Here is a 20,523-nt window from a genome sequence, read left to right on the forward strand (position 1 = left end):
CACTGAATACACTCTTTTAGATTATACACTGTTAAAAGTGCTCCACAGATAGCCAAACCCCGACAATACTTGATGTCGTCTGTGTGTAACAATATTGCAATAAAACAGTGAAAGGGGGTCGGAAGTGCACTGGTTATCAGGCCTGGAATCCAACTCATCTTTGACAGATAAAAAAAAAGGCCAGTGAGGGCAGCCCAACCATGTGTGATAACAGTGGCTATACTTCCTCTGATAAGGAATAGCTGGCCGCGCCTCTGCCTGATCAACAGAACACATACACACACCCACGTCTCTATGTACATCTGAACACAACACACATGCTCCCTGTGTCAGAAAGTGACAAAAAGGTCCATCAGAATAAGGGTTGTTTTATTGTACTGAATGCTTACAGTGTTTCACACTTCCGCCTCAGTAACTGCTGTGAGTAAGGCCACATGTAGAGCAGAGCTGATTAAATATTTCTTAAATGTTTCGACTTGATGTTTTTTGTTTCACATCACTGTAACTTTGAAATTTGTGAGTTCCTTCACTCATGTTCAGACCAAACATGTGTGAATATGTGTTAGTTTACTTCAGAGTGACCAGAAATGAAGTTGTAAGAGTGGTTAGAGATCAGCTTTAGAGATCAGTAAAATGTTATTAAGTCATATAGTTGTTCCTATATGTGCAAAAATGACTGAACTGAACAAAGGTGAACATTGTGTCATTTAGATGCATTATTTAAGCTAACCGTTCTGGTTCACAAGAACGTAGAGCTTAGGGCACAAGGGTTGTGGTGTACAACCCTGAACTCCCCTATCTTCAACTCACAAGCCTCACGTCCACTGTGCACTCTTTCACCAACAAAAATTCACGCAATGAAACAAAAAGACAAAAGTAGACCCTCTAAGTTCTAAGCAAAAAAAAAAAAAAAATCTAACCAGAAAACAGCAATGCCCCTCTGTCTGCTTTCTCTCATTTTGTGATAAGGTTGCAGGCTATCAGTGTAGCTAGTCTTCATGTGCATGATAATTTCTGTGCAAAGGTGCAAGCATGGACGTCATGTGTGTGGCAATTAGACCTGGAAATGCTGACATGAAGCTATAGCAAAAAAAAGTAATATGTGGAGCATGAGGTGGACTGTTAGATTGGCAGGGCGTCAGTGGTAATGTGAGCTTTGTACCAGACTGTTGTAGTGAGGACAGAGCACACCCACAGTCTTGAGATTTGAGTAATGACTGAAAGAGAAGGTTGGAAATACAAGTAGTCAACATGCTGGGCCTTACAGACGGGGTAAGGAGCTCAGAGCTAACCAGGATGTGTGACAAACAGCTTCTGTGGAGTGGTTTGTATTTCTGATCAAATGTGTGGGCAAAAATGTGTGCTGCTATCAAAGTCTTGGTAAGACAACTCCTCGTGTCTTACAAGGCAGCTTGCTACAATTGGTGAGTAGCGTGTACATTAATTAGAGGCACGCTATAAAGCACACTGCGTAAAAACAATATGAAAATAGATTTATGAATCTCAGTAGTATGGGGAATTATCTTACAATGTTGTTCTTTCCTGTTCTGGCTTTCATTCAGAGGGCAATAGAGTGGGGGTTGGGGGTTGGGTGAAGAGAGTTCATTCACAATTATTGACACCGGAGGCTCCTCGGGGGAAGTTTGATCAGCTTTCTGTCAATCAGCTGTTGTTATATGGAACGGTCACATGTTTGGGCAGCACAAGCTGCCAGTGTGAATGAGTGCGAATGGGTCAACTGACATCAGAGAGGTCAACAATATTCAGAGAAGTGTTAAAGGAAAACATCCCATTTCCAAATGACCAGTTAGAACATGAGCGCTGAGCTATTCAGTGTTTCCGGCATTGTGTTTGTACACCAAGAGAAAGCCATCGGTGCGAAGGTGACTCTGCAGCAGCACCTCCATCTAAACATGAACTTTACTGAAATAAAGCTGATTCTAAACCTCTTAAAGGCGACTAAACCAACTTAAGACTCTTTACCAGATATCCGCTTAGGTTCCGTTAAAACCTGACACTTTGGCCACCCGTTAAGTGATCGGTGAAAGGAGGGGGGGAAACTATTTTAATCGTCTTTACATCTGTAATCTACATCTGTGCCAACTTTGGTCTTTTAATCAGGTAGATGCTCACATCTAAACTGTCAGATGTCAATGGTTTATCTTGTGATTGGTCTACCCGTGTTGCTACTCCAGGGTATTAAAGAAACGGAAAGTTATTTGCATAATAAACAGCAGGACATCTGTTCTATTTAGGCTTCGTTTAAATATACTTATTTTTACCGCTACACATGAGCGGCTGAAATCTTTCAAGATGCTGTTTGGGATTAACCAACCTCAGCTTTTCTCTTTTCATGGGTGTGGGAATACTTTTCATTTTATCCTGAAACATCTGGTTTGAAACTATGTGAAATGAAAGTGAATCTCACAAAGTGTGGTGGAACTTATTTCACAATTAAAAACCAGTTTGCTCAGCTAAGGTTAGCAAAGGTGAATAAACAAGAGATTGTTTTGTACATGACGTGAATAATAGGATCTATTGTTCTGATTTTGAATTAAATGTTTTTATTTGATTGTAACTCTACTACTAGAGTAACACTTCAATACAATCCTTATTCAGTCAGAAAACTCATGTTTGAAATGGTTTATTGCAGCAGAATAACAAAGTCCGAACTTGGGCTCCAGGCTTCTCATTCCCTGCACACACACGGAAATTAGTGAGCGATGAGTAAACATCCCCCTGGATCCCACAGGTGGATGCTGGGGTGGTGGAGGGGTTGAAAAAGCAGGCAGAAATGCACCGACATGTCTGCAGGAGAAGTGGGAAATACTTCAACTCAAATAGACCACCACATTGGGGTAGTTGTGTTTGGTGCATGATGTAAGGAGAGAGAGGTGGGTTGCACTGCCTCATGCACACTCGAACTGCGTGCATGAGGCAGTACAGCTCAAGTTTCCTGTCTGAACTAGCTCCCAGGCTTCGCTTCATTTATCGTATACCGGGCTTTGGCACAGCCCCTCAGTCCATCTATTGAAACTACCTGTTTTAGCCAACTTTATTTTAACTGGGTGCTGCTCGCAAACAAAAGATTTCAAGAGTGAGTGGGTGGCGCTCGTGCTCACAGCCTCATATGACTAACTTGACATAATACGTAGCCAAGGGCAGAAAAAACTGTCTGAAACCTAGAGTTTCACAATTACTTGTACATACGATGATCTCATTATTTGAAAAACTGAGTATGTTTAATTTGCATGGGCAACATTAAGGAAAAGTAGAGTAGGTTCCCTTTAAACTTGCAAAATAAAGTCTTAGGTCGTGTTATCAGCAAGTGTAAAAAAGTAATCAAAGTACACTCTCATTTTATCTAACACACTTGTATTATTTTAGCCATCATACAAGAAGAAAATATGGCACTGGTAGACGAAAAGCTAAATTATAAATGCCAACAGGTTTGAGATTAATAATCAGCCAGGATAACAGAAAACCCACAGTACAGTTTTATTTATCTACAAAATAACCGACTGCATGCATGCAAACTGCACTGTTTGTGTTGATTTAAGTAAATTATTAGGGTAATGAAATACCAAACCAAACTAAGCACGAACGTAAAGTGGTTATTGACGAAATGGGAGTTCACAGGGTTCACACACTGAGAAGAAGTGTTTTCAGTAACCAGCCCAATGGATTGTTCTACATGTGGTGTGACAAGCGAAAAACACAGAGTGGAGTGAATGAAAACTTGAGCTATTATAATCTTGGTCATCTAGTCAGCTGATGAGCAGAGATTAGTAAAAAAACAGACAAACAATCCGGCTCCATTGTTTAGTCTCTCGATATAAACAGCTCGGGCCATTATATAAAGGCTCCGGATAGCAACCAGTGATGAGCTGCCCTGTAAAACACAGGAAACACTGTGAAAAGGGATCTGTTCCACATGATGTGTGCATATGTGTGTGCGTGCAGAGGGAGTACAGACTGAAAGAAGAAATGCAAAAGGTCTGTAAAGGAAGTTATTATGTTAATTATGTGTATTATGTGGACTTGATATTTACCCAGATATGAACCTAAATAAACTGCCGCTGTACTAACAATGATACTCAAAGTACTGCATCTGTCTTGCAGGTTGGTTAATACAAAGAGTATTTCTTATTTTAGGATATTATCGTGTTTCTGCTGTTCTAACATAGCATTAAAGAGAAGCTGCTAATCAAGCCCATCTGAGTTTCTTTCCCACCACTGAGTTGGTCGGTCTATGCATGCTTCCCAGACTGTTTTGTTATATTTATGTACTCTTGTTACAGTATATGAAAACACTGTATACATGAAAGACCAGTTAGCCATCTACAATGCAAGTTTGACAGTAGAATGCGTCCAAGCATGCTAAAATACCAACAGAAAAATTTCCAAATGAAACAAACAAACAAACAAAGCCTTGCTAGGCAATGCAAAGTGACTCCCAACACATGGAGGCAAAGTCTCCTGTTTGAGTTTTGCCCTCGCTGCAATAAATCCTGCAACACATTCGGAGAACTTTTTGATGTTTAGTGATCTTACTGGTAAATGACGGATACAGTGTGAAACAACCCTTGCAAGCATTCCTAAAGCGACATACATGAGCTTTTCCACTTAAAAGAGCAGAAAAAGTTCATATTAGGTGGCAGGTAGGGTGAATGGCACAAACACATTAAAGTTAAGTCTGAACTAGGAGCATTTTATGGTTGAAATTACAAAAAGATCCTACTTTGTGTAAAATATACCCTTTCACCGTGTTCATCATGTTAGAATTCATTGGCAACCTCTGAGGGTAAAAATATGAAAGTCTGTTTCCAACACTAAAAAAAGAAAAGAAATAAAAAGTCTAAATTTTCAGTTATGTGTCTCAAAATTTCAACTTATTTTTTTACTTTTTTTTTAGTGGCAGAAACAACTTTCCATGAATAATAACAATCATATAGCATCCTTAGAGAAACCCAAGGTCAATTTACACACAAAAGACAAAGGCCTCAATAAATACATTACATTTCAACTTCCATAAAAAACAAACAAACAGCCCAAATAAACATGCCAAAACAGCCCTGTAGTTCCCTGAAAGGCCACAGGGCAAACTAACTAAAAATGCGAGTCAATCGAGGTGTTAAAATGTTGAACTTTACAGCAGGACTTTAAAGCTAGAGCTTTCTTAAAAAGCTTGCACTAACTACCTATCTGAGAGTGTTCTCGTTTATTGAATTACAAAACAAGAGACAAGGCCAGCTGAGGTAACATGTACAGCCAACAAAATAGGTTTCATAACAGTGTAAGCAGTATTTCTTTAACATAACGTGCACTTGTTACAAAAGTGCAGCTCCAACATGACTAATTACGGTTCATGCACTAATGAAACGTGCTAGTGGGGACACCTCTTATGGTTTATCTTAACCTTAGCTCTACTCTGTTTTTGGCGATGAGCTTTGCCCTAAAACTCCTGTCAGGTTAATTATACTCTGTTATGTCGAATGCTGCTAATGGAGAAAAGCATTATGTGCGAGGAACAGAACAATCCTGCTGGGGGAACGTGCAGGCCTGCTAACGCCTGGGTTGGTCAATTGATGAGTGCTTTTATTCAGGGATTATATTTCGATGCTACGTTGACCTTCTCTGAATGTCACTGGACATCTCCTGTCTAATACTGACTGTGCACATGCTGACCCTGCAGCAGCTCACATTAGATCAATACGTCCTCGGCTCGTGTTGTGACTCTCGGTGCAGGGGAGAGCTTCTACTTCTATAAAAGGTAATAAATGTCCCCAGAAGGACGGTGCAAAAGAGGGACATCCTCCAAAGAGGATAGTGACATTATAGTTTAAGGTATGCAGTCAACAAAAGATCCTCTCAAAAACTATGTGTGTGCGCTACTAAACACAATGCCTGCTGATAGTAGGCTGACACATGGGCATGTGACCATGTCCATAGCATGGATCAACAAAGACAAGCTAAAGACGCACAATAAAACTGAAGCTGTAAAAGAAGCAGTGACAATGCTGCACAACATGACATAAAAAGGTGTGTCTTACTTCCTGACACACCTGTAATCCCACAAAAGGTGTAATTTCTGATAAGAAAGCCACAACACGCAAAGTTGCAGATAACAACAGCCGATCACTTCCTTCCAGTAACTGGACAATAAAAACCTTTATGAGGCCACATAGCCGAGTGGTTCACATTAAAAAAAACAATACAAAAAAGGAGATTTTGTACCGTGCAGAATAAAGTTATTACTGCAACAAAAAGCCAATTAGAGAAAGATGTGGATTAAAAAACCTTGGCCTGTTACTGGTGATTTTATTTGACTATATTCCTATTTAGATACAAACATATGGACTGCGATGGCAAATCTGCAGCTGTCAGACGTTTTGAGACAGTCTAATTCAGTCCAAAAGAAAAAATAAAATAAAACCAAAAGATAAATTAAAATCTGGCAGCCAAAGGTTCATACATTAAAACCACCTGATGTTTATTGTGAAATACTGTGGCTCTTTGAGTGTTCCCCTAACCGATCCTGAGCAGTTTTTTTGCCATGCGGTGGCGTCTATTTTCACTTTTGTAAAGTCTTTGCCACTAAAATAAATCTACTGTTATTGCATTTAGAAGCTTATATAGGCCGGTTTTAATGACTGCAAGAACTTTAACTGATCTTTTTGCCCATTTTAGTGTAAAATAATGAATCATAAAAACATAAAAAGGCCTCTTTTGCCAATTGATGGTCAATCAGCCACGGTTCTTTTGAGTGCTTTTTCCCATCACACCATGAGAACGCTGTTTATCAGAAACACATGACTCAGAACAAGGCCATAAAGATACAGTTAGCACAGATGTTAATACAGGAAATGCAGAGTTTCAGAAGACAGGCAAGACAGCAAAGCGTGGTTTGATTTCTTGGTTGCATCTAACACCCCACCACCACCCCAAATGTGTGTCTGGCAACATATGACAAGCAGAGACAAAGGCTTGGTCGCAGTCCCTGCTTCTTTCAAACCCTGGGACCGGGAACAGACACACATACGCTGGCTTCGTAGAGCAGAGTACGGCCGGCAGGCATGAATGGGGACGCGCTGAAGGTTAGAAGGCTTTTATGAATGAGCCGGCGTCACGCCACCGCAGCGCAAACATCCCCTCCGGTGCCCTTCGCCCTTCCACCCCCCTCAACAGATTTGCAAGGCAGGCATTCCCATCGAGCACAGCCCCGTGTAGACTGACAGAGACAGACGCTGACGATACAGCTAGGCTAACAGAGCTGTAAAAATGCAAACAGGAGCCAGTAAATTAAATAGTTTGGCAGGCCTGCTCGTATGTCTGTACATATGTTTTTTTTCCTGACAAGGCTGCAGGATTGAAAAAGGAACAGGCTATATAATCTATATTTGTTTTGGCGCTCTGCAGCCTACACAGTGTAAAGGTAGCACAATGCATATTAATCTGCTGTTAAGCAAATTCTAAGCGTTAACCGCTTGAGTACAGGCCCATCGGTTCGCACACGAACGTATCTGTGGGCCTAGGCAGTGAACAGCTTTGTAGAAGCTATAGTTCGCAGAAGAAAAAGCACGATCCCCGCGTGTGCATGTCAAACACAACTTCGCCAGTTTCCAGTTTAGGAAAAACGGACCAGTCTCTCTTCTTTCTTTTTCTTTTTTTAAGGCTGAGTCGACGTTTACGATCGCTATTTTTTATGAATGGAGCGTGGTAGGCTATGCAAATGAGGGCGATTGAGAAAGAGATGGCGGATGAGGCATATCGGATATCTCACATCCTGTGAGACTTCCCCTTCGGTTAGAGACAAACACACAGATGTGACTAAAAACAAAGCGAAAATGTCCTTGCAATCGCCGCTCAGTGTTTTTTTTTTTTTTGCTTGTTTGTTTCTTCTGAGCTACGCACAAACAAAAGATTCGCGAGCTGGCCGCCGAGCGTGTATTTATAAAAGGTGTAACTTCTGGGCGTGCTGGAGTTTCTAAGTTACGCTGCAACAGGGGCCTGCTCTCTCGCTTCAGATCCTTTCAGAAAATGTTTCCGACCCACCCACGCTTATTCCCCTCCTCCTCCTCCCACTCCCCTCTCCTTTCTCTCTTGCCTTCCCAAGCCTGGAGTCTACACCGAGGTGGGGGCCCTAAAAACCCTCTTCGACAGCACTGTCAATGCATTACTTCACAGCACCATCAAACAGCAAATCCAACCAATTGAGCGTAATAATAATAATAATAAAAAGAATATTAATAAAAAGCATACACCATGAACTGATCTGCACAGAATGCACATTCCATCAAGTTGCTCCAATCACCTCTAACTTGTAGTCACGGAGGGAAGCAAGGGGGAAAAGACAGAAAAGAGAGAGCAGTAAACATATAGAGAAATCTTCTGAGTCCCAGTACTTACTCGTTTGGGTGTGTTTCTTCTATCATTTTCTCGTTTCACCTCAGGTAATGTACCACGGCGGTTGCATACTTTTCGCTTGTCATTCTTTCACCGTGGCTCCTCCGATTCTGTCTCCAATTCCGCATAAATCCCCCTGCGCCTTTGTGCGAGTGTCGGCTCTTTGCTTGCCTTCGACTGGCTGCGCCTCCGTCTTCTTTACCCCTAAAATTTTCCTCTTTTACCCCCGGAGCCACCCTCTTTCTTCTGGATCGCGAATGCCCGCTTTACTATAACTTTAACACACCATCACCTAGCATGAACGGACAATTTTGTAGCTTAATCCAGCTCCGGTCTTCTATTACACCCCCCTCCCTGCCCAAACACACTCACTCACTCACTCACACTCGCACGCACTCTCTCTCTCACACACACACGGGCGCACAGGGCACACACTCCGTTTTTAAGTCCTAAGGCGCATGTTTTCACCGACGACTCCGGTTCCAGTTGTGCGTAAAAAGCGCGTCGTCGCTGCTGTTACCGAGGGGTGGCCCCGCTAGAGCCCCATCTCTCTCTACTCCATGTTGGATTGCAGGCGGCCGAGAAGCTCCAACGACGCCGGGGCAGGGAGGCGGGAGAGGAGAGGGGGAGGGATAGCAGGAGGAGGGGGCGGAAGCGGTGACGTAGTTTACATTTTAACGGAGGGCCCACGACGGCTGCAAGCCAAAGGGTCTCTTGACAAACGCACTCTCTCGTCTTTATTTCTCGAAAATCCTTCATTTTAAACCTCAATTGTCACCTTTGTGCGCATATGAAATCCTTCACTGGGCACAGTGCAGATAGTTCACAGAAAGGAAACCCCCCCAACTACATTCCAGTGTTAACACCCTTCAACGCAATAAATCAGCCTTTATTATCATCATGATATTACTTATTTAATATTTATTCATAAGATCTAAAAGTATAGATCTCGTTATTAAGCAATATAATAGCACCGAGTTGCTCACAAAAACCCCCAATTTTCGGGGGGGAAAAAGAGGCAAAGTTCAGACTTCAGAAACTAACATAATGCCTGATGAATCAAAAAAGATTAAAAGCGATTGCTGGCTAATCGTGTTAACTTTTTAGCACCATATCAGCGAGAGACTATCTGCTAATCTCTTATTGCCTTTGTGCCGTGAACTACTCTGGGGATTGAGGTCTTTAATACCTATTGATTTGCTAAGGTGTGTGTAAGTTAGATGATTAGCCTGTTTTGTTTGCTCTGAGTGCTGCCAGATTTGTGTTCCTGCCCCCAAACAGTTGCCAGTATTGTTTTCAGGTTCATGCCTAGACAAAAAAAAAAAAACAAGAAAAAAACAAGAAAAAAACAGAGAGACAGAAAAGAAAAAAAAGTCTTGTTTATTACTGTGGTCGAGTAGCGCCCTCAACTGGTATTTCCTACAGCTTACACATTTGGACTTACTGGTTTTGACCAGTAATAATAATAATGTCATTCTGAGAGTTCACAGGGGACAATGTCAGACCTTGAAGTAAAGCCAAGACATTCCCTCTAAGTTTTCACAGTCTGTGTTCATGCAGTTAATGAAAATATATGTTTCCAAGGATACATTAAGACAAATTTTTCATAATATTTATTTATTAATTTATTTGTTTATGTTTACAGAGGGTAACTCAGTGAGCATTTGCCCTCATATCAGTAATCACGACATACTTTTACAGTAGGTTGCACATGTACTTAGTGTTGTCTTTAGAAACATACTTCTTGATGATGTATTCACGAGGGGTTGTGGGGATATGTGGACTTTTCTCTTAAAAAAAATAAAAGAAGCACAGAAATACTATAATAGCTATACCAGTATTCTCCAACACAGTGACGTCTCTGCCAGGGCCAATTTAGCAGAAGCAAGTTTTATTGTATGTAGTAAAACTATGACATGTGCAGCAAGACATTTGTGCAAAACAAAGAATGTATGAATGGTTGCATGCGCCAAATATAAACAGTCCATGTGTTCAACACTGACACGGTGTGGTTTGAACGTGTAACTTCAGAATGTAGTCATCCTCCACAGCCCACTGGATGGCTTTGGAAAATGTGAAGGATATACATTTTCAACATTTAACTGTATTTTCACAACTTTTACAACATTTTCTGTTGACAAAGACCTCCCCATTGGCATTCACGCAACACCAAAGTAATTAAATGGTAGATTTCTGTCATTTCAAACATTTACTTCTTGCAATTTAAGCCCATAGAGTCACGCTGACAGATATTTTTAATTTATTACAGCAGCATTTTATTATCATGTAGAAAAACTGAGACATACTTTTGAAATTGGGCTTCTTTTTCTGATATTAGATGTTTAATTGATTATAAGTGTAGTTATTTCTGTACACTGTGGCCCGCAATATAAAATAAGTTTGACATCCCTAGCTATACAGCTAATAACATTTAACGGGACCCAAAAAGATTAATATGCATATTTGTCAAATTGTCAGTTGCTGTAATGAAATATTATTTACTGTATTAAAAAAAGTCAAGATTTTCCTATAATAGAATGTAAAATGTTATTGAATTATCCAAGACCATGTCCCCATGTTGCAGTTGTAATTAAGAATTGTCTTTGATCCCCTTAAAAGTACAGCCAGTGGGTATAGTGTTTTATACTATGTCTGGTTTCTGTCAGAAGTTATGTTGTTTTTGTGTGCTTGTGCTGTCCTAATATTTGCTTTATATTCCGTATGTACTTCATGCAACAGAAATTTCCCCTTAGGGTGTTAAGGGGTCATTCATCAACAGCTCTCCAGTGTATATAAACAGTAAATGAGTTCTCTCACTCACACACACACACACACACACACACACATACACACACACACACACACACACACACACACACACACACACACACACACACACACACACACACACACACAGCATACCATTTATTTCAGTGGAGTAAACACTATGATTTTAGTCTCAGCTTTCCATTTCTCAGCTCTGGGAAATGTATTATAGTATCATTTTACAATAATTAACATACTTTTGAATGGCTGCATTCAACAGTTACTCCATTTAATAAAACTAGTCACATTTAATGAATCAGGTTGTATAGTCTTGTAGTTTGTAAGGTGCTATTTGATCAACTGGGACCTCCTAATGTGTAATTTCACTCATTGTATTAATCCCAGTAGTGATACAATGTAGCCACACATTTTTATTTTTTAATTTTTTTTGTGCACTAAAAGTCTGTTTTTTCACAGATGATCTGTGCCTGAGTTTGGCACTTGTCCATCTGATCACGATTTGTGTGACATGTGATTGAGTCATGAGTTATTTGGAAACCACTTGTGGTCTCAAATCAAACTTACACAAGTATGTTGTGAAAACTTGAAAACTTTCCAGTTCAATAAAATACTTTTCACACATAATTTTACTTCTTACTTCAGTTTAATTAACTATTATGACTTTACCGCAAAGTATCCAGGTATACAGTAAAAGATGTAAAAGCAAGGATTAGAAAAAAATATACAGTATCAGCATCAGAAAACTTGTACTTGTAGTACTCATTATTCATATTAGTGGTTAATGTAAATGAGAAAGGGTGATTTTGATTGAGTCACAAGATGTCTGGAAACCATTTGTGGTTCCATTTCCAACTTTCACAAGTATTGTGTAAAAACTCCAAAAAAAAGGTCCATATACACAAAAACAGTCACTTTAGAAAAGGAGGAGACATGCTGTGTATTACACTTAAATCAGTTTCTTTCATTTGAACAGTATTATACTGTGACACCTACAGTAAGAGAATGTAATAAGTCTATACAGTCTATTACTCTTAATCGCAGATGAAGATGGAAAAAACATTAGGTAATTATGATAATTCTTCACCACTGTTCACAACAGACAACCTACTGAGGAAAAACTGACCAACTTAATGGACTTTACAATCGTGGAGGTGTCTTATATCCTTTTGGGGTGGTTGACATTTTAAAATTTAAACAAAATGAACTGGTGAGCGTAAATGCAGGAGTTACATTGGTTTTATTTATAAATATCTAAAGTCCAGTCCAGTTTACTGTGCCTGTGTGGTGAATGGTAAATGGACTGCGTCTTATATAGCACTTTTGTACTCTAGCTGAGCATTGAAATGTGCTTAGATAGAGCACTACTGTGATAGAGATCTACTGCATGCTGCTGTTTGATGCTCCAGGTGTGTAATAAATTCACAAGACAACCTTGTAGGAAGAGCAGGAAGCGGCAAACCAATAGCAGCTGTGTGAAACTATAGTGAGAGGTGTAAAATTTGTCATACATGAGAGGAATGCAGATCTCTATCGAAGTTGGCATCAGTCCAGCTGATGGGGTTTCTGTATTGTAAAACAAAAAATTGTCTATAATTGATATTAATAATCGTTTAATTTGAGTTATGGTTATTGACCAATTTTTCTAATTTTAATTCTTTATTGTTGCGTGTTATCCTGTGAAGTACTTTGCAACTGTGATGGCATGCCACACATGGTAAGCTCCACACCTCACCACCCGTTGATTCATCCATCCATCCATCCATTCGCTTCCGCTTATCCCTTTCAGGGTCGCGGGACCCGTTGATTCACTTTAGTTTAATTTACAGTCACTACTTTAATATATTCTACTTATTGTTCAATATTGTTTCTTTATTAAATGTATGTATTTTTCGATCACGCCTTCCAATGTTTATATGGCGTGCACACATATTAACCTTGCAAGGTCAAAGTTCTGTTTTATGTTATATTAATGCATCTTTCTTTGTTTGACTTACCTGGGGTTTGGCTTCTCCTCCTGTCTGGCAAAAGGTGTTTATCACTGACAGCCTAATTGGATAGAACCACATGCTTCATTGCCTGGGGGGTGGAGGGGGGGGTGGGGTTTCATGTTTGTTTAATTGTTTTGTATTAGTTGGTTATATGGCAGCCAGTTTGTTTTCCCCCGTGTGTGTCATTTGGTTTAGCTAAACCAGCAGGTTAGTTTATCTTATGTTTGTTTGAGGTTTTGTTAATTATTATCTTGAGTTTAGTCTATTGAGTTGACCTCTTTTATTGCTCTGCCTGTTTAAGTTTTGGCTTTGTTAAATATATCTTCATGTTTTTGGGTCAATAAAACCCCCTTTTTGAATTAAAACACCTGTGTCCTTTATGCTTTACTGCTTGGTCCCTGACAGTAACATTGTTTTGAAAGGTGCTATATATATATATAAAATTATTATAGTACTTAAACTCTAATATAAATGGGAACACATACCGAAATATATTAGTTTAGTAGGAACAAGGGGAACATGCAAACTCTATAAACTGTTATAAAAATGTTACTTTGCCACAAAAAAAAAAAAAAAAACACCAAGCAAAACCACTTGTGATCATAATTACATGCAACTGTTTTGGTTCTTCCTTGGGTTCATATGGATGGGTCCTCTTGTGTCTGTGGTGCAGAAAGGATGGCAAAGGGATACTGAACTCATAATGTTGTTTCCTCTTTATTTTGGTACAAAAATCATCATCATCTACAGTGTTTAATGCAACTGCAACATTCAGGACTCCAGCTTAGGATTAGTTAATGAAAGACTAATGTAACATAGGTTCTTACATCACAATGTTTTCAAACTCTTCCTTTATAAATTCTACTTCAAACCAATTGTGTGATCATATAGTGGCAGTAATATTTCATACAATACCTGACAAATAAGAGATGCTGCTTTTACTTTCTTTGACTAGCAACAACAAACCAATGTCTTTAATTTTGCTCGTATACAACACATGTATTGCCATTCTTTGTTATATGTAATGCAAATATTATTGCTGTTCTACAAAAACCTCATATCAGCATTTCGAGAACTAAGACCATTATTTTCACTTTATACTTGTGACCATACACTTCAAAATGGTTATCAGGCTGTAAATAGCGGTCCATAAGAACCAACATAGCCTTCTTTCCATGCAAATCCTTTTGTAAGAGCTAGAGCAAGTTTTTGTACAACATCAAATACAGCTTTTATTTAACAATGCCCACTTACTATACAAATCACATTACACAGCTGTCATCAGTAACGTGTTACGCAACGGCAACTTTCAGGTCTGTAAACAAGCATACAAGAAACCTTTAGTTTCTCCAGCTCCAGAATCCAAAATTAACCCTGTCAGGGGGTTTTTTGTTTCCACAATTCATTGTATAAATGAAAACATATGGAAAGATAGCTGTAAATAACTCCATCCATTTTCTGCAACTCATCATGATTCGGGTTGTGTTTGCAGCAGTCTGAGCTGAGAAGCCCAGCCACCTCCTCCAGCTCATCCAGGGACACCAAGATGTGGGGAGATCTGGGTCTACCCCTGGGGTTCCGCTGAATAGGACTGCAATACCTGACTTAGCTGACTCAGCAGCATACTGTAAATAACAAATATGTTAAATCTTTACATCCAGTACAATACTGTGTATTGAGACTTTTTTAATTTACTTTTTTATTTTTTTATTTGTTTACAGCGCAGAAAATTATCAGAACATTTGTGGCAAAAATTCTTGGTTAATAAAATCAGCACTGATAGGCAGAAGGAGAACATGCAAATGCCATAAATTTATATAAAGATGTTGTTGTTCAACAAAAAGCAAGAAAAACTATGTGTGATTTAAGCAGCTATTGCAGAATTATATGCAACTGTTACAGTCCTTCTGAGGGTTTATGGTACATTATGGTGCCGAAAGGATGGTACAGTGACACTGGACTTTCTCTTACTTCCTTTTTATTCTTCTTCCTTCTTTATTATTCTAGCTATTTCTTCCTTTGTAGAAAGCAGAAATGAAATCCACACATGCAAAAAATGTTGTTGTTTTATAAAACGCAAGCAAAAGCAATTGTGATCATAGTCATAAGTATCTGTTTTTATTAGATCAGTGTATTACAGCGTATAATGGAAAAAATGTATCCCCTTGTTTTTAAATGTTCTTGGGGACTAGGGATCACAGTGTTGAAGCCTTGGTTGCGGCCCTGCTGAAGTAGGCTACTTAGTTGGAAGTGGCTACAAGAAACGCGTTTACGTTTCTCCCCTTATTGTTGCCATGGAATCAAAGATAGAGTTCTCTGACATCAGAGCTTTTGGTTGTCATATGATCTGATTCAGTTCCACTTTCTGCTTTGATGTCTCACCAGCAGGGTTAGTTGTCTCACAGCCTCATACAAATTTACGCAAAACACAACAAAACAAAAAACTTTTAGTAGCCTAACTAGAAAGAAACGTTTTAGAACCTAACATTAACATTAAGAGAGAATATAATAATAGGAGACACAGCGTTGGAAAACACAGAGAAGTTTAACAACCTGAAAAAGCTCAAGGACTCAAGCATTATGGAACTGCCACAGTCATCGGCAGCTAACACGTCTAAATCCTGCTGTGAAGCCATAGCCTGGGCAGACGGGAACCAGCACCCACAGGAAAATAAATTGTCGGGAGCTACCTCGTTGGAAGATGCAGCAGAGTTGATCATCACGGAGAGGCACAAGGACTCTGCTGTTATGGAGCCACTGCAGGCACTTGATGCTGATGAGCCAAAGCCCAACTGTGAAGCTGCAGCCGGGGCAGGCGGGGACCAGCAGCTGTCAGAGACCATAACACGTCCCGAAGGTTTGTTACAAGAAAAAGTAGGTCCGAAAAACAGAGCAGAGTCTGAAGTTCATGAATCGGTTACAGACGCACCTGCTGTGGAACTGACATCATCATCAGCTGCGGCTGATAAATGTGCCTCCACCACATCAGACCAGAGCAAGCAGCACCTGGCGTTTGTCTGCGATGTGACCTTCATGGTGCTCAAAGACTGTGGAGCTATAGGTCCCCACACCGATACCAAGCAGGAGTGGGAAGCTCCCGTTGGATGCCTGGCGGCCCAGACAATGAACGGACTCCGCATCTCGTCGAAATTCTGTCCTGACAAGAAACTCGTTAAAAAAGTCTCCAAAGCGGTTTTAAAAGACCTAAAGAAGACATTCAGTCGTGAACAGCTTGAGTCTGTGCTAGTAATGCAGGATCCAGCCATGGAAATCGCAATCGTCAAGTCAATAAAATCCCACATGATAGAGATAGCTCCTCGCCATCAGAAAAGGAAAAAGTACCTGGGGATGCTTAAAAGCACACTGAAAGTCTTCATCTTCTTGTCATCCTTCTCGGTGGCTCTTGTCGTAATCGCGATCGTTTTTTTCTGATGTCCATCTGCAGGAGAAGAAGGCCAACAGCAAGAGTCTATAAAAGGTCCGCATACTTATGGGCTACCTTTAAGGGTCTGGTTTGGAGTGTCACCCTCCTCATGGCAATCATTAAATATAAAAACTATTCCAGATGAGTTTTCAAATTTGCCAGTTATATATTTTTCATAAATCATGCCTGTTCATTATTTTATATTTTTATACTTCTGTTGACTATTGTAATATTGTATTAACATGGTATTCATCTATTATATTAATTATAGTTGTATCTATAGTAGAAGTCCCTGCTTGATCAGTTAAAAAAACAAAACAGAGAATTCTAAAAAGCTTGAAAGTTTGGTATGACCACCTTTATTCTTCAACACAGTCTGGAGAGCGTTCTGGAATTATCTTAAGTAGTCATCAGGAATAATCCTTCAGTTTCCCAAAAGACATTTAAAGATCTTCTTTGGATGTGGGCTGCCTTTAGTAAGATTCTTTGTCTGCATGATCTCACACTGCTTCAGTATTGCGGGGTCTGGGCTCTGGGGAGGCCAGTCCATAACTAATGGTGCTCTGTTGTGTGTTTTTGCATCCAGGTATGTTTTTACTGTGTTTGGGATCATTGTCATCCAGAAAAATTAAGCTGTCGTGTATTATATGACTTCCAGATGGTATTGCTTGGTGGATAAAATTTTGATGATACTTTTCAGTGTTCATAATTTCATGAAATGCAGCCCCAAACCATGACAGAGCCTCCACTGTGCTTTAAGGTTGGCTGTACAACACTCACTGCTGTATCTCTCACTTGACTTTCTTTGTACATAGCCCTCACAAGTTGACCAAAAATTTTAAATTTGCTTTGATCACTTCATCAGACCTGGATTTTCAGCCCAGTTCCTGTGTAATTTGGCATACATTAGCTTTTTCTCACTGTTTTGCTCCCTAAGAACTGTCTCTTGACAGGCACCCTGCCACTAAGAGCATTTCTGTGAGGCTTCAGTTAACAGTACCTAGATCAACTCAAAGGCCAGATGTGTATTTCAGGTCTTTTTTCTGGCCTTTATAAATATTTTTTTCCTATTTCTTAAGTACATACGTTTAGATACTGTTCATCTGCTGTAGACAGTTTTTAGAGGCCTGACATTCCAGTTTTCTTAATTCTTTACTGCACACCTTGCTGAGATATGCCTTTTTTGGCCAATATCTTTTTGTGAATTCCTTTTTGTTAGTTCAAAGATACTATTTTATGCCTGTGAGACCGGTTATCTTTGGAAGATTCAACTAAACAAATGGGAACAAACTGCCTAAATATAACACTTAAAATAGATTCTTTGCTAAGTTTCCTGTTACATAACATAACACTGATTGATCCCTTAGGTTTGGAGCTGTTTTTTTTTTTTTTATCCTTGAGTGATTCATTGGTCAGTGATTAGTCAGTAAACAAAAAAGTTCCTCTGAAAATAGTCAGACACAAGTACTGGACTGAGAATGATTGCAAAAGCAGCCAATGTTCAAAGAAAATTGAAAAATCTTCAGAAAGCCTCAAGAACTGTCGTGTATTATATGACTTCCAGATGGTATTGCTTGGTGGATAAAATTTTGATGATACTTTTCAGTGTTCATAATTTCATGAAATGCAGCCCCAAACCATGACAGAGCCTCCACTGTGCTTTAAGGTTGGCTGTACAACACTCACTGCTGTATCTCTCACTTGACTTTCTTTGTACATAGCCCTCACAAGTTGACCAAAAATTTTAAATTTGCTTTGATCACTTCATCAGACCTGGATTTTCAGCCCAGTTCCTGTGTAATTTGGCATACATTAGCTTTTTCTCACTGTTTTGCTCCCTAAGAACTGTCTCTTGACAGGCACCCTGCCACTAAGAGCATTTCTGTGAGGCTTCAGTTAACAGTACCTAGATCAACTCAAAGGCCAGATGTGTATTTCAGGTCTTTTTTCTGGCCTTTATAAATATTTTTTTCCTATTTCTTAAGTACATACGTTTAGATACTGTTCATCTGCTGTAGACAGTTTTTAGAGGCCTGACATTCCAGTTTTCTTAATTCTTTACTGCACACCTTGCTGAGATATGCCTTTTTTGGCCAATATCTTTTTGTGAATTCCTTTTTGTTAGTTCAAAGATACTATTTTATGCCTGTGAGACCGGTTATCTTTGGAAGATTCAACTAAACAAATGGGAACAAACTGCCTAAATATAACACTTAAAATAGATTCTTTGCTAAGTTTCCTGTTACATAACATAACACTGATTGATCCCTTAGGTTTGGAGCTGTTTTTTTTTTTTTTATCCTTGAGTGATTCATTGGTCAGTGATTAGTCAGTAAACAAAAAAGTTCCTCTGAAAATAGTCAGACACAAGTACTGGACTGAGAATGATTGCAAAAGCAGCCAATGTTCAAAGAAAATTGAAAAATCTTCAGAAAGCCTCAAGAACTGTTGCTCAAGACCACCAGAACAAAACAATATCTGGCTTTTCATAAATATAATAATATCTGCTTCTGCACAGTACTGCATGTCCTTTACTTTATGGGGTGTCCATTGTGAATTGAAACAACTAAATGATGGGGTATCAAATCTTTAACTAAAAGCAAATTTAAACTTCCGGTCAGTGGAAGTATCAAAATAAAAGCTTCCTGCAATGCTCGGCTCCTATGCAAAGTGTCAGTCAGGAACGCCGGGATCTGTACCCCTGAGACTGTGCCATTATGTGCAAAGATCCATTAAAAACACTGGAAAGAGTTACAACAACGTCTGCAACACGACAACACGACCATAACTCCACAACATTACTCGGTAGGTTTTTTTCACTGAGCAATTTGGAGAGACTATTGTCAGTGTTAGCTAACATTTACCGAGCATAGGTGAGCTTTTCTAAGTTGGGTACCTTGATTAACATGCATACGACGTAACTACAAGACCCATGCTTTTCTTCTGTGGTGGACGTTAGTCTTAGACCTCTTCATAAAGCACAATTTATTAATTTATTAACTATTTGAGTTCTACTGTACTAGGTCCTCCTGGGCTTTATAGTGATATCACATTTGTGGAGGTTTGACTACTAGCATCATGGAGTTTACTTTTAAAAGGAGGACATTAGTAGTTTCAAAAATAATTATGGCATCAATAAGGAAGTGATATTTGTGTACACATACACACATGTATATGTATATATGTATGTATGTATGTATGTATGTGTGTATATATATATATATATATATATATATATATATATATATATATTAGGGGTGCAACGATGCTCGTATCGATATTGAACCGTTCGATACGGTGCTTTCGGTTCGGGACGCATATGTATGGAACAATACAAAATTTGTAATTTCTTTTATCAACTTTCCTTCTGACGATGCTGTCTGTGTTGAGCGCTCAGTGAATCTACGTTCGACTACTCCGCCTAGGCTGCACTGTCGAGCGCAAATCCACTGAGCGTTCAACACAGACAGCATCGTCAGAAGGAAGAGCGCAGGGCAAGCTAGCGAGACAGAAGTTAAGCTCTCCTTGCAACATGGCAAATTGAACCTCCCCACCCTCATTCAGATCTGGCGTTTGGAATTATTTTGGTTTTCATGTGACGTATGACCCTGAAGGTAAGCGAGTCATAGACTAGAGTAAAACAGTATGTTGGATGTGCCACGCAATGAGGGCGTCACCCGTCACTATGGCAACATAAACAAAACATAACTGTACAAACAGAACCCCGAACAGCCCCGACCCGCTACATAGCCCCCACCTAAGGGGTCAGTCGTCCCCGACGACCCCATTGCCCCACACAAAGTCCTGCAAATGTCCAGGTGCCTTCTTTTGGCGCACCGGCCGGTCACGACCGGTGGGGGAAAAGTCACTCGGGTCAGAACATGGGGTGCCACCATCATCCCACTTCTGACACCAATG

The 20,523-nt window shown here is 39.7% G+C and overlaps 1 protein-coding gene across 2 annotated transcripts in view; it reads right to left on the reverse strand.

Moving 5' to 3' along the window:
* LOC146560796 (sprouty-related, EVH1 domain-containing protein 2-like) overlaps positions 1 to 8,994 on the reverse strand; it is a 36,287-nt gene extending 27,293 nt beyond the window's left edge. For both annotated transcript variants that reach the window (XM_085296259.1, XM_085296258.1), the window contains exon 1: positions 8,410 to 8,994. In XM_085296259.1, the coding sequence (XP_085152385.1) occupies positions 8,410 to 8,435 (26 nt within the window). In that variant the 5' untranslated portion in view covers positions 8,436 to 8,994. The remainder of the gene's footprint in view (positions 1 to 8,409) is intronic.
* Between the last annotated feature and the right edge of the window lie 11,529 nt (positions 8,995 to 20,523).

This window comes from Mchenga conophoros, linkage group LG13 (assembly GCF_057382185.1).
Source record: "Mchenga conophoros isolate Kocher_MC1m ecotype Shallow Benthic linkage group LG13, M_conophoros_male_GT1.1, whole genome shotgun sequence".
Classification (NCBI taxonomy): Eukaryota; Metazoa; Chordata; class Actinopteri; order Cichliformes; family Cichlidae; genus Mchenga; species Mchenga conophoros.